The sequence below is a fragment of the Rousettus aegyptiacus genome, unplaced genomic scaffold (genome assembly GCF_014176215.1).
Source record: "Rousettus aegyptiacus isolate mRouAeg1 unplaced genomic scaffold, mRouAeg1.p scaffold_m13_p_9, whole genome shotgun sequence".
In the NCBI taxonomy this organism is placed as follows: domain Eukaryota; kingdom Metazoa; phylum Chordata; class Mammalia; order Chiroptera; family Pteropodidae; genus Rousettus; species Rousettus aegyptiacus.
The window spans coordinates 41390684-41404532 of record NW_023416312.1 but is presented as its reverse complement, the minus strand read 5'-3'; the positions used below and the strand labels follow the sequence as shown (position 1 = coordinate 41404532).

The following is a 13849-nucleotide window of genomic DNA, read 5'->3' as shown; positions in this document are numbered from 1 at the left end:
AAAGACAACATATCTCTAAATTGGAGTAAAAACATTGTATTTCCACCCTGTCAAGCCAATTCACAAATACAGTACATGCAATTAGGCATTTCTAGTTATATTTAAATCTGCCTTTCATAAGTATATATCATTAATAGTATAAGTATGCAATGAATAGGTATTCTTTGTAGCTTCTCTTTTTTACTGTTGGAGGGAGAAAAAGCAATGTAGTATAAGCTATTTTAAAACAAAACTAAAATAAAACCCCACTGGTTATATAAATTACAGTATAACATCTACAATTTATCAAATTGCATTTTCAGATAAGGTAAATATTTAGTAAGGAGATAACAACTATATATTACATGGTATATGTGAATGTCTAATGTTATTGTTTCAAAGCATCTAAATTTGTCTCTTTTTCTGGTTTTCTTCTTTTTTATTAAATTTATTGGATAACATTGGTTAATAAAATTATATAAGTTTTAAGTGTCATTAGCATGTTTGTAGATTTTTGTAAAATATGTTTTAAATATTTATATAAAACATTTATTTTAGTCATGTTCTGGGTTAGCATTACACCAGCAACACTTAAGACACATTACCTGCTTTATGTTCACCATGATTTTCCCCAAGACGCATAATATCTATGATTAGGAGAATTAAAGTTAAATCTTTCATAATGTCCAATACAGATGCTTGTCTTTATTTGTTGTTGGTACATTGTCAAATTGTTGGCACATAGAACTCTGATTATTCAAAGAGTAATTCACTGACTCATAACATGCTGATTCTAATTGTTCCTTTCTTTTCATGTCAGAGACATCCTCCAAACTCCTAGAAGAAGAATGAAATCATGTCCATTCCCAAACTAAAAGTAGAACCTATGCCTAATAGCAGTGAAATATTGTGAATATTTACCTTTTAATTGGGGGAAAATATCAATCTTTATTTTTGTAGTACAGTGAATAGGAGCAATTATATTAATGTTTGAAGACTCTAATATTATATAATCTAAAGTTATATATTAGACTTTCAAATGTAATATCTAAAGGGCTTAGTCCTTCTATTTAGTGAAAAGAAATGATAGTTTTGATGTTATAAAGTTATATTTTGGTTGTTAAAATATAATGACTATTTATCCATTTAGTCAAGTGATCTGCAACAAGGCTCAAACTTGAAATCAAATCCCTGATTTCAGTTTGGCTGACTGTTCCACAAAATAGAAACTTCCTGACAAGGGAATCTTACTACAGGCCTGAGCTTGACTGAAGGTTGTGCAAAGATAAAGTACATTTACTTATTTCCTAACTCAATGTACAGATTTTACAGAGTTGATGGAAAGTTTATTTTTCCTAGGTTTATTTTTGGATATGAGATTTTCTGCTTTAAAAAATCATAATTTATCTTAGCAGTAAAAGTTAGTCTATAGCTTTCTTGTTTTGGAATAGACAATAATAAAGTACACTTGCTACTTTAATCCCTGATTTAACAAACCTGAGCAATACAGGTTTCTGCCTCAAAGACTTTTATAACAGACACCTAATTAGTTTGGGCCATAAATAATATTTCATCTTGACTAGAATGCTCAGTTTGAGTATAACCATGTGCTGTTCTATTGCTAACCCCAGAATTGAAGGGGCATATAATTTTAATGCATATACTGGAAGGCAGTATATGAGAAAAATAAATAATATTGATACATTCTTCTTAATGTGTGTCAGAAAAATTAGAAAGAGCAGTTTAACAATTGGTTAATTTGTCAGAAGTTAAATCATACCATTGTGATATGGAAGGCCTTGGCTCAATAAATGGCAGAGCTAGTAGCATAAAAATTAAAATCTGATTCATCTTAAAGATATACAGGTTCTATACAGATGAGGTGGGTTTTTTTTTACTTTTTAGAAAATTTAGAACCAGGTAAAAGGAAACTTTTCAACTTCATAAACTAAAAGTCTCATTTGTGCTACCTTTGTCTGGTCTAATTTACTGTGATTATTGTACAGGAGTGGAATTAAATTGTACCAATGTAATAATATTTTCATATTTATGGACTCAAGTACTTTCTTCCCCTTCAAATCTCAATTCCTTGTCCTTTTGGAGAACTATGGTAATTTGTTTTGCAAACCATGCATAAAATATCAGGTTTGTTAAAAAAAAAATAAGTAAACGAGTTTGATCTAAGACCGATTTGAAAATAAAAGGAAATAAAAGATTGAATTTATTTAAAATATTTTGCTTTTTATTTAATCTTTGTTTTCCTTCCAGATTGAACAGTCTTTAGGCTTCAAGGATTAACATTTTAAAGTCTGTGTCCTTTATTTGTACCTTAAAATTGAGATTAGTAGCTCCTTCACCTGCAGGGTATAAAAGTATAAGGCAATTGAACAATGAAATTTTCTCCTAAGATTACTAGATAGATACTTACAATGAAGCCAATATTCACAGATAAAACTAAATTGTTTCACTGCTTTCACAGGAATTAAATCCATCTTCTTTCGCTAATTGTCAATATGTAAGAGGTAGTTGACATGGTACACTGGCTTCAAATATAATTAGAGATTTTGTCACCCAGAGTCAATTTTCCCTGGTAGTCTATCTCATCAAATTATGCTTATTGAGTATCTTATTTGAGGCCCAAGGTCACCGTAATCAGAAATTGTTATGTCTTATTTTTATAGGCCAAAAATGACTGTAACGTCTCATGAACATTTGATAAGGCACTTTAAATACATAACAGAGAAATAGCCTCTGATAATGAAGCTTTTTAAGCCCAATAGCTCTTGACTTTTCTTTGGCTACAAATAAAATATGTGCTCACATGTAATTGTTTCAGGAATTTGACTATTTCATTAAAGACAATGATTAATTGTTGGATACCAATGAGCATAATTACATTTGCCTTCTTCTCTAAAAGAAACTTGACTACTGTCATTCACTTTGAGATTACTGGAAGCATTTACCAGTCTAGATGGCACAGAAAACCTGTACCTATAAAAGCCAAAGGAAGGATGGAAAGAGCAACCAATTGCTTCCTGGGAAATGGGGTTTGGTGTTAAAATATTTCCAGGTTCCTGTGATCCGTACATTTGATTAGAAGAATTAGGTACTTGTAGACACTGCCCACTGAAGTCTGTAGATGAACCATTTTTTGAATTGGTGACTCCCAGGGATAACATGGGAACTTCCATCATGAGTGGGTTTAAGGACTGAAAACTGCTGCTGCTTGCTAGCTTTTCAGGAGCAGGCAAGACAAGAGACTGCTGTCGCCAAAATTTAGTTGGACAAATCTTGTAGCAAAGGGGAAGATTTATATTGTGCAGGTACACCTCTGGACCAGGCATTCCAAGGGAGCTTGTAGATAAGTGAAATGTAGGTGGGGAACAAGGCGGAGAAAGCAAGGAGTTCAAAGGAGAGGCAGCCCCTCCACTAGAGGTCACTGGAGATGTGCCACTGCTTCCACCTGTGAATGACAATTCAGGCAATGAACAATGAACTTGATGTTTTCACTGAATCAGTAATCATGTACACACTATCTCTGCTTCATTCTTAGATTAGCTTCTCTTGCATGTTCTCAGTTCTTTTAACTTCTTTGGGAAAGAATATGCTAATTCTCCCGACCAAAGTTGAATACTACTTTTAGCCCTACTATTAGGCATAATATATTGAGCATTCACTGTAATTAAGAACTTTGCTAGGCATATGAATAACATTTATCTAATGAATTTCAAAAAAAGCCCAATTAAATATGGCCCAGAGCCACTTATATGTTACAAATAAAAACTAGTTTTTTTTTTAAACTTTAAAAAAATTACTAAAATTCTTGATTAAATTGAACAAATTGGTTATTTGGGATTCTATAGAAAGCTTCAGTTTGATTTTAAAAATAAGTGCACGTGAAAGTGATCTTTATAAATTAAAATATATTTAAACATGTTAGACTTTTTTATATTAAAAGAGAGGCTTCCATGGTACACTACATCAGGAGTTAAAGACAGTTTTACAGGTTAAAAATATCAAGATAAAAATGAAAGTGTTCATATCAATGTTGTTAGGTGATCTGTTATAGTTGCCTACAATCTACTAAAATAGAGATAATTATAAAGTCCATGAAAATCTAGACTTTGCACCTTAATTTTGTAAGTGTTTGAATTAAAAATATTGGTTATTGAAAGAACTTGATCAAGTTGTTGATTTCTTTCTTTTTGTTTTGTTTTGTTTTGCTGTTGTTTTTCTATTTTTTGTAAAAAGACTTAGTCTAATTCTTTATCAACAGAGTGGCAAATACCTTTTATAATTACACATTCAAAATTACTTTTAAAAATTGGTACCTGTTTTCTTTGCTATTTGAGAGCATTCTGGACATCTTAAATAATTAAGAAAACTGTGAATTTTAAATTATTAATTAATGATCATCTTTTTCTTTTTTTTCATTTTTTAGTACACTTTGTGTCGACTTGGATGTTTTAAAAATGTGACACCTAGATGCTATTAAAATGATACTATCAAATAAGTGTTCATATTTTTATGCAATTCTATAGACCAAATTAATATAGTCAATCCAGTGAAACATTTTACCAAATAATTAAGCTTCATCTCTTCCCATTTCAATTGATTATTATGGTACTGTGTAAAACTCAACCTAACTGTAATGTTGATGATTTCCTCAAGGTAGTTGTAACCTTGAATTAATGTTCAAAGACAAACAATTTTAATAGAATGAAGATAAAAGGCGTAAAATAATTCCATGTTGCTTGCAAATAAACTCTTCTATATATTGTTAAATATCAAAATAAATAAAGGTATACATTCTTCCTTCAGAAAGACTGCATTGTCAATTATGGTGATTATTTAATCATGTAATGTCCTACCTGGGAACAAACATTTTGTAAATGTTTTAAATGTTTGTGATAATTAACTGTGATGGCTTGGTATTGTTTTCAACATTTATTTTCCCTACTCACAACAAAAGGAAAATTAGAGCTAAGTAATGGTGAAAATTTTAACTTAATTTAACGGAAGTCAACTTAACATGTGCTGACTGTTTCTTATAAAACACAAAATACTTAATTATATATCTAACATATTTTCAAATGAATCCACAAATGCACCACAGGCAGATTCTAAAGAATATTAATAGTGAGATGCTAAAGAATCTAGGCAAAATCTGGAGATCTCAGGATTACAATAAGTCAAGAAATCAGAAGTCAGTAAATCTCCCAATACTATCTCTCTGCTCTTTTTTCTTTGAAATTCACCTTCCTTTTTGCCTCTTATATCTTCATCAAGATAAATATATACCCACTTCCTTGTAAACACACAATTTCTGTCATATACTTATCCCCTTGTGTAGGATTTGTTACAAAGGATCTGTCTGTCGTTATTTCATTAATGTTTAAAATAAAAATTAATAAAACTTTTCTTACTTTGTGTGTCTGCACCAAACATTTTAAAATCCAGGGTGAGAGAAGGCCTCCATGGGTAGGTATCTAAAAGCCCTTCCAATATACACCTGAAAAAGAGATTCACCCTTCAATAAGTCCAGAATGCAAATCCTGAAAATAATAATTTATGTACACTTTTGATTTATTTTCTTATGGTTTTTAGGGGTGAATATCTGAAATAGCTCTCTTTTATAGCTGGACTTGTGAATTAAATCCAGAGTAATTGCTCCCTGAATAAAAAAAAAAAAACAGGAAACTAGAATAAGCATTATATTAAAAGTGAGTAGGGGAGGAATTGAGAAGAGGCAAGATTTTGGAGACAAAATATCTAATAGCTACATAATTTAGGACTTCTGAGTCTCTGAGCCATAGTTTCCTTACCCATAATACTTGTGAAAAGGGCTATGTAAATATTATATATGATTGTTATATTGCTTACCTGTTTTTTCCAGGATCTCTAAATCCTTTAGCAAAAGGATTCCTGTCTATTTTCAGTTTGGTAATCTATGAATTCGAAAGAGAGAGAAAGATATAATCAGTGTCCTCAATAATAGTATATTCACCATTGCTTTCAATAGTTACAAAAACCATGAAACACTTTAATGTGTCATATGGCATGCTAAATAAATGTAAGCATAGTTTTAAGTCAGCTTTGGAATAGTTATCTTCTTTATCTCCTTGCATATTTTTTTAAAAACACAAGATCCAAATAATTCATAATCAAATTTGCCTTGATGACAATGCAACAAGACTTCCTTCCTTCCTTCCTTCCTTCCTTCATGTCTTTCTTTCTCTCTCTTTCCTTCCTTCCTTCCTTCCTTCCTTCCTTCTTTCCTTCCTTCCTTCCTTCCTTTGTCCTTCTTTCCTTCCTTCCCTCCTTCTCTCTCTCTCTCTCTCTCTCTCTCTCTTTCTTTCTTTCTTTCTCTTTTAAATCAAGAAAAATTCAATCCATATACTGTAGCTTATCTCTATCCCGTAAGTCCCTCTGGGCCCATCCCTTCTTGCCTGGGACCTAGTTAGCTTTACCTGCTGGTTTTGGTAAGCTGTTACTGTGGTGAACTCAGTTTCTTTAAAGGAGAATGTTTTAATCCCTTCAGCGGGCAGAGACTGAATCCGGAATAGGTCAACCCTGCTGTCTTGCTCCATCACGTGAACACGGGGCTTGTACTTGTGCATGGACTGCAATATAATCTGGAGGAGATATTGTCAAATTCTGCCTAGAAATTGGCTTCCCCTCCCTGATACTGTCTCCCTCTCACTAACGTCCCCTTCCTGCCCACACACAAAAGTGAAGCTAAAACAGAAAGTCTACACTAGCCATACACAAGGACTTTTCTGTGCTATTTTGCCCCAGACAGAGGCCCTCAGGGCAAAGGACACCACAACAACACTAGACTGAGATGGGGCTCTTTCTTACTTCCACATATGGGTGACTATGTGATGTCTCCAAGTGTTGCCGGGAACTGACTGCCTCCCATAAATTCCCTGGGCTTATGGTAACCTGACATTTCCCACCTGCTAATTTCTGAAGACTACCTCCTTGCATGACTTGGATAGGGCCAGGCTGGGCAGGGCAGGAGCAGTGGTGCACCTAGGCAGAAGACTCAAGATGGAGGTGACTTGAAAAGGCCATCCATGGGGGCAGGTTGGAGAGGAGATTACCAACACATCATTCCACACAGAGTGTGCCAACTACAGGAAAGCAATCAGAGCCCATAGTGATTGTCTGATAGGTTGAGGTGCCAGAGGGATCTTTGAAGGGTTCTCTTCCATTCTCCCAGATCAGGCATCCTAGCTTAAGCAAGTGTCATTTGGTCCTCACACTCCCTTAACTCACCATCCCCAAACTGCAGCACTCTCAGCCTATGAACAAAGGACACAGAAGCTACTTTTGTCACAGTCCCAGAAGTTAGACAGTTCTTAAAGACCACAATTAGCTCATCTGCAAGAAGCCTCCTTGGCATCTCCAGGATGACCTGCGGACTGAGGCCTTAGTATCTCTCTCCCTTTCTTGAAGCAAATGATTGCACACACTTACTTGGCCTTTGTCATCCATTTCGTTGTTGGTGAGTTTCACACGGTCAAAGCTGATGATCTGCCTCATCCAGGTCTCTCCTGAGCAGGGTGAGTCCGGATGAACATAGAACCTGGGAGTGATGCATGAGTGGTCTGTATTCCCAGCTACCATCCACTGAGAGCTGTGGTACACATACCTGAAAATGTGTGGAGCATAGCTTTATACGCAGCCAGCCAAGCTAGTACTGTGGGAGGGGGGTGGCTGGGATCTGGTCCTAAGGGACTCAGCCAAGGATTACCACCTATTCTCAAATGCAACTACATGTCATTAAAATGCAATGAAGTGCCTGGACAAGTATAATGTCATGAGATTTCAGAGTCTGGTTTGTATTTCCTCACAGAAACCGCAACAGGAATTGATCTAACCTGTAACCCATTTTACCGCTCAGAGACACCAGAAAAATCCTGCATTGGGCCAGAAGTGCCAGGGAAGAAGCAGAGAGCTGAGGATGGTGTCCGTCCAGCCCACCACCAGTCCTTCTCAAAGCCCTGTCTCCAACAAAGCTTCACATCATAATATCCCGAAGAACTCTGCCCCATGCGACCTCCAGACTCATTGTCACATTCAGCTGCAAGCAGCATTCCCAAGATGCTTCAAATCAGAGAAGCAAATAGCTTGTTCTGCTATTTCTAGACTTTGTTTGGCTCCAGCACACTCTTGAACTGTGTCTTCTCCTTGCCTCTCAAACCCAGGCCTGGGAGCAATGCGGGCTTTCTCCTAGAAAGCCTAGACACCCACTTTGGTCAAGCGCCCACAGCTCACAGCCTGAGTGCGGGTGTCTCTCACACAAGTCCCATTGCCCCTGAGCCAAAATGCTTGAAGACTGGCACTTCTGGGCTACTAGCACAGAAGGGCCTGTTGGTTTTAGATCAGTTTGGCCACTTTTAGCCAGCTTTAGAGAGCTTACATCAAGAGGAAAGGTTTCTTGTACTCTCTGTAAACTGACCACTGCCTCAGGAGAAAGGCTAAGGAAGACAAGATGGACCTAGGCGCAATAACTGCTAGACTAGCCTTAGATGGAAAATCAGGGCTTTGCTCCAGAACCTTGCTGCTAAAGTAGCAGAACCCAGAGCTCAGCATGGACCCAGAAGCCCAGACATTTCTCTCCAAATTCCTTCAAACGGCTTTCCACCTATCCACTTGAGTTTGTACCTACTGCAGTTTGCACAGTCAAGGATAGAACAGTGGGCAGGTGAGGTTTGGGGGACACAGAAACACCAGTTGGCACCTGCTTTGCAGGAGTAGAGGAAAAAGGGGGAAACCTTTTCTTCTCTTAATCTGAAACTCAGTTCGAGTAAGAAAGTTCAACTCCCAAAGCCTTGGGAAAGCAATCCCACTCCCAATGGTAGAGTTTCAAAATAGCACTATCAGGTTCTGGAGATCAGAATCTCCATTCCCAACCTGGGCCTGGGGTATCTTCCTTTGGACCGGTTACCTATAACGTTTGGAATCTACCGGCACCACGTCGATGGCCACATGGTACTGCTTCCCTGGGTCCAGCCCTTTCACTTTGACTCGAACAGAAGGGAACATTCGTCTGTGAAAAGAGAAAATAGCAACTGATCTGGAAGCTTTAAGAGATATTTCAAAGGGGGCAGAGCTGGGGACAAATGAAAAGTGAAGGAATTTACAACACCCTTCCCAATATAGACAGGTTTAGGAAATGATATTTGCTACACGAAGACAGACTGTTGGTTCTATACTTGACTGAACAAGTTCAGGATTTCTGATTAGAGTAGAATATCCTTACCACAAAGCTTTATCCACCCCACTCCCCCACTACCACCATAACAAAAAGCGATAGAAAAAAAGTAAAATAGAAAAAGCTGTGCCCCTCCTCCAAGTTTTCAGCTGTACTTTCTGTGAAGCAAATTTGTGAAAGCTGCACCAAAGAAGTTGTCCCACAACAAAAGGTGAAAGCAGGAAAGGCCCACCTCAAACTGGCTTGGGCTAGAGAGGGTGGATTGGATAGACTGCTAGATGGGATATTGTCCATTGATAACTGAGGTTTTAACAAAGAAGCCTGGCCATAACTTAAGATGAGGGGGTGACATCTGGCACCTGTCTTGGTAGGTCTAATTTTTGTCATATATCACATAAGTAAGAGCTAGGAGAATGAGTTCTTAGAGTCACAGTGTACAGGAAATAAATGCTGAGCCACTGACATGGGCCAGGAATGTTCTAATCTTAGTCTAGTCGATTGAGAGGCAGTAACTTTGGGGGGGGGGTGAAATGGGGAGAGGGATGGGTGCTAGAGAGGAAAACTGGAAGTGCCACATCTTTTGAGAGCGGTACATTAAGTGCCTACTGTGGGTGACCCTTGAATAGCTTAGGCAGAAGCGAACCTGCCGGCCTTTGTAATAATCATCTCAGTCCCAATGTCATGGAATCTCTTCCAGAGCTCGGATCCTTGAAGCTCCACTTGGATAGCATCTTCCTCTTCCAAACTTTCATTGCTGCTGCCGTCGCCGCCACAGCCTGAGAAAGCAGTTGCTGAGGGTTCTTTCTTGGATCGCTTTTCTGCTGGATACAGAGACTCGGAGAGTTTGAGAGAGTTTCGCCATTCGCATGCCCCCTTCTCGCTGACGCTTGTCTCAGAGCAGACTGCCTTGTGACTTCCCCGGGGACTTTGACCATGGATCCCCAAGTTTCCCACAAAACCCACTGTAGCCCCCTGAATGAGAAAAAGAGACCCACATTGCACCCTGTGAAAGTCACGGTCCTTCTTCAAATCTGTCCATCCTCACTATCTCGGAGACTTTCAGTTCCGGAGGCTGAATCCCCTCGGAATTTGGGTAAGTGCCCTGTTTTCTACCCTGAGAAACAGCCACCTTCTGGCTTTCAGGGCTTCGAAGAAGTTGAAGAGTCTCACTTCTCCATAAACATGTGGGGACCCTCTCCTTCACCATAAACGAACCACAAAATTATGGGAGACTTGGAGACTCTGAAACTTCCCCTACAGCCAGGTGGCTGAGGTGTCCCGGCAGCCCAGAAAGCGGTCATTCACTTGGGCCAGGACGTCCAAGGGTAGGACTAGCCGCCCTGCTGCAGTTTCCTAGACCAGGCTAGGACTTGCGGATCCAGCAAGCGCGGGTAGAAGGCTCAGGGCTTTGGGGTGCGATAGAGGTACTTACTCAGCTGCTCGCTCTTCTTCCCTGTGGCTCCACTCCATCTCTCTTCCTCCTCCTCTCCGCCTTCTTTCTCCCGCGGCTCAGGCTGCGCTTTCTCTTGTGGGTCTTGCAGTTTTCTTTTGCTGGGTCTCCCCACCAAGGCTTCCACTGAGAAGGCGTGCGCCCGAGAGCTCAGAGCCATTCCTGGAGGGGGAGAAAAGAATGTGCACTGCAAAGTTTCAACCTGAGCTGGGTTAGGGAGGGAGGGAAAGGGAGGGCGCAGAAGACAGGCGAAAGAGAGGAAGCGGTAAAATACCCAAATCAGAAAAGCAATTTCTGGATCATAGAAAAAAAAAAGTGTGTGTGTGTGTGTGTGTGTGTGTGTGTGTGTGTGTGTGTGTGTGTGTGTAATGAAAGGAAAGGAAGATAGAACTGAAGCCAAAGTCCTTTGGAGTTTAGTCCTCCTTCGTTCTGCGGACGATCAGTCAACTCTGATTCTAAGACCTGGCAGAGCGCAGAGATTGGCAAACGCAGGCCTCTTAGGGAGTAAACTTGCCGCCAATGGCGGCTCATGCAGCTCAGATCGGGAGATACTGTTGCATCCAACTGAGTAATACCCAGCCTGTCGCAGGCTCCACTGTTTGTTTTGGAAACAATAGAAAACAAGCAAACAATAAAAAACATGAGTGACACTTCAGAGTCTGACAGGGAGTAGGGATGGAGTGGGGTTGAGGGTTGCCTGGAAAGGGTCTGAGAACAGTAGAGAGGTGGGATACACAAAGTTGCTGTTTTATATTGAATTGTGAAACTCAAAGACATACGAAATAACTGCCCTCGAGGCGCCACTTTTCCAACAAAAGTGCAAATATTATTTAACCAGATCCCGAGAAGTGTATAGTTTTTTTTTTCCAGTGAGTCCCCTTGATAAACCTAGAGGAGTGTAAACTTTCTAGGTGTGTTTGTTCTGCAGTCTGGATCTCAAACTGGGTGGGCAGTATGCTGGTCTGTCCTCTCTATCCAGGTGGGGAAGAACGCAGCTGGCAAGAAGCTCCCAGATGCCCACCGCCTATGACCAGAGTAATACTGAGTCTTCAAGCCCTGCATGTACTAGAGCCCAATAGTCTCACACATAGGCTTTTCTTACTCACATGACTTAATTAGCAAATACAGCCTAAAGACTTCCGGGATGCCAACAGAGCATGAACGGTAAATTTGCTCCCAAAGATGAGGCACCTCAAAATGTCAGGCTCAAATAATTGATTCCAGTATTTCCTGGAATATCTTCCTGAGTTCAGTTTTAATTTTCTTTAAAACAGATAAAGACACCTTCTTTGTCTCTGGAAGAGACTTGCCTACCCCTTCCAAGGAGCATGTTTATGCACACAGATGTAAGATGTCTGCCCATATCCTTGGGATTTGGTCATCCATTTTTCATTGGAAATAAGAAACCAGATGCCCCTGGACTCCTTTTCATACTTCATCCTAGATAGCGACATTTGCACATTTTCAGAAAGGTTCTCCTGTTCTCTTCTGGCACATTTGTTCAAAGGACATTTAAATTTAATTCAACACTTTAAAAATAGAATGGAATTTGAGTGAACTGATAGTATCTCAGGACTGGAGTCTGACAGTAAAAGATTTTTTGTGACCTTTTAGTTTCAGCTTCTTAGGTACAAGTGTGCATTGATAATGGTGGTGGAGTGGAGAGGGTGTGCAGCTCGTCCAAGGGAAGGAGATCTTCAAGCAACTGGGTATGACTTTAAGTATCTAATGATCTCAGAAAGTATGGCAAAAGATTAATTACACCTTTGAAGCTCGAGGTGCATGGCCAGTGTACAGGCAATTGAGCTGGGTCTGGCTGTGATCTTGGCTACATCTTTATGGGAATTTGTTTTCTTAAAAGGAAGGAGGAGGTTATTAATGCATTTGTCCATCTGTTCTTACTTAGAAGATATATTTTTATTCATTGTGTTTTTAGCTAAAAGACACAGTTCAGAAACAGAAAATTCGAGAGTTCGTTTATTAAATTTAAAGTGTTAATCACAATGAAGCCCTTGCATTAATGTTGTCTAATACAGGCATTTTCTTGCTTTTGACCCCTGACTCAAATACAAAAAGCAGGAAATTACCTGTGTAGCAAAAGAAGGTTTTGCTTAATAGTTTTTTTTTAAACCAAGTTTCTGTAAAAATAAGGCAAAATACGTTAGTCTCAATATCTCTTGTAGTATTCCAGATTAAAAAAAATCAAGGAATAGTATATCTTGGGATATAAGTTATTTTCTTAGGGGAAACTTCTTCCTCAATATTTATTACATGAACATACTTTTGTCATCCAGGACCTTTTATTTTGTAATCTAACTTTTTCATTTCCATTTCAGTATCTATCTGATGACAGAACTGGGAGAAATGCAGCTCAGCTCTCCCTCATTGTTCTGGACTAAGGTGTAGTTAATTCCTGTTAACTTTTATCTGAGAGAAAAAAATTGCAAGCCTCACACACAGCTTTGCGCTTTGTTCAGCTGCTGAAATACTGGGCTTTCAGAAACTGGAGCATAATGGATATACATTTATGCCAGTAATTCATTTCCCACAACTGCATGTTTCCTTTGAGCATGCTCTTCGTTTCAGCCAGAAACACCCATGAACCTCTATAAGAGACTTTTCAACTCAGTGCCCATATGAGAAAGAAAAGTAATGTTTTTGAAAAATTTGACAATACTAAAATTTTTACAGTAAACTGTTGATATTAAACTGCCAAAGAAAAGTTACAACTGGGAACACACAGAGAATTCATCACTTTACAGGAAAAATAAATTTGTGGTTTATACAAAACTATTTAATATCTACAGGGATACAGAAGATATAGATATGCCTTAAGGGATATATGGTTTATTAGAGCTCTTATTGAAAATGAAATCTGAATCCACTTTAAGGAAATGAGAAGTAATTTGTAACTCCAGTAAAAATTCCAATATTTTATTAATCACTGTAAATGAATATGTGAATTAACACATGCACAAAACAAGGTCAGCCCTAAAAATAATACTTCTGGTGAAAATGTACATTAAAGTAGATGTTAAAAATTAAGCTAATGTGTCTGAAAATATTACATTTCTCAAAAATTTATAACATGATAAGGGCAAAGATTCATGGCATGTCTATTTCTATACCGATGATATGAGTTATTTGAAGGAAACTTATGTATGAAAGGAACTAAGTCTGCCTGGAGAAAGAAAAAA

The 13849-nt window shown here is 38.4% G+C and overlaps 1 protein-coding gene across 1 annotated transcript; it reads right to left on the bottom strand.

The window, feature by feature from the left end:
• Nucleotides 1–2831: 2831 nt before the first annotated feature.
• On the bottom strand, nucleotides 2832–10812 carry TBX22 (T-box transcription factor 22). Its single transcript, XM_016164898.2, has 8 exons — nucleotides 10635–10812; nucleotides 9846–10020; nucleotides 8936–9037; nucleotides 7462–7636; nucleotides 6450–6614; nucleotides 5863–5927; nucleotides 5406–5491; nucleotides 2832–3442 (listed from the first exon to the last, which is right to left on the bottom strand). The coding sequence occupies exons 1-8, from the start codon at nucleotides 10810–10812 to the stop codon at nucleotides 2832–2834; spliced, it is 1557 nt and encodes a 518-aa protein (XP_016020384.2).
• Nucleotides 10813–13849: the final 3037 nt, after the last annotated feature.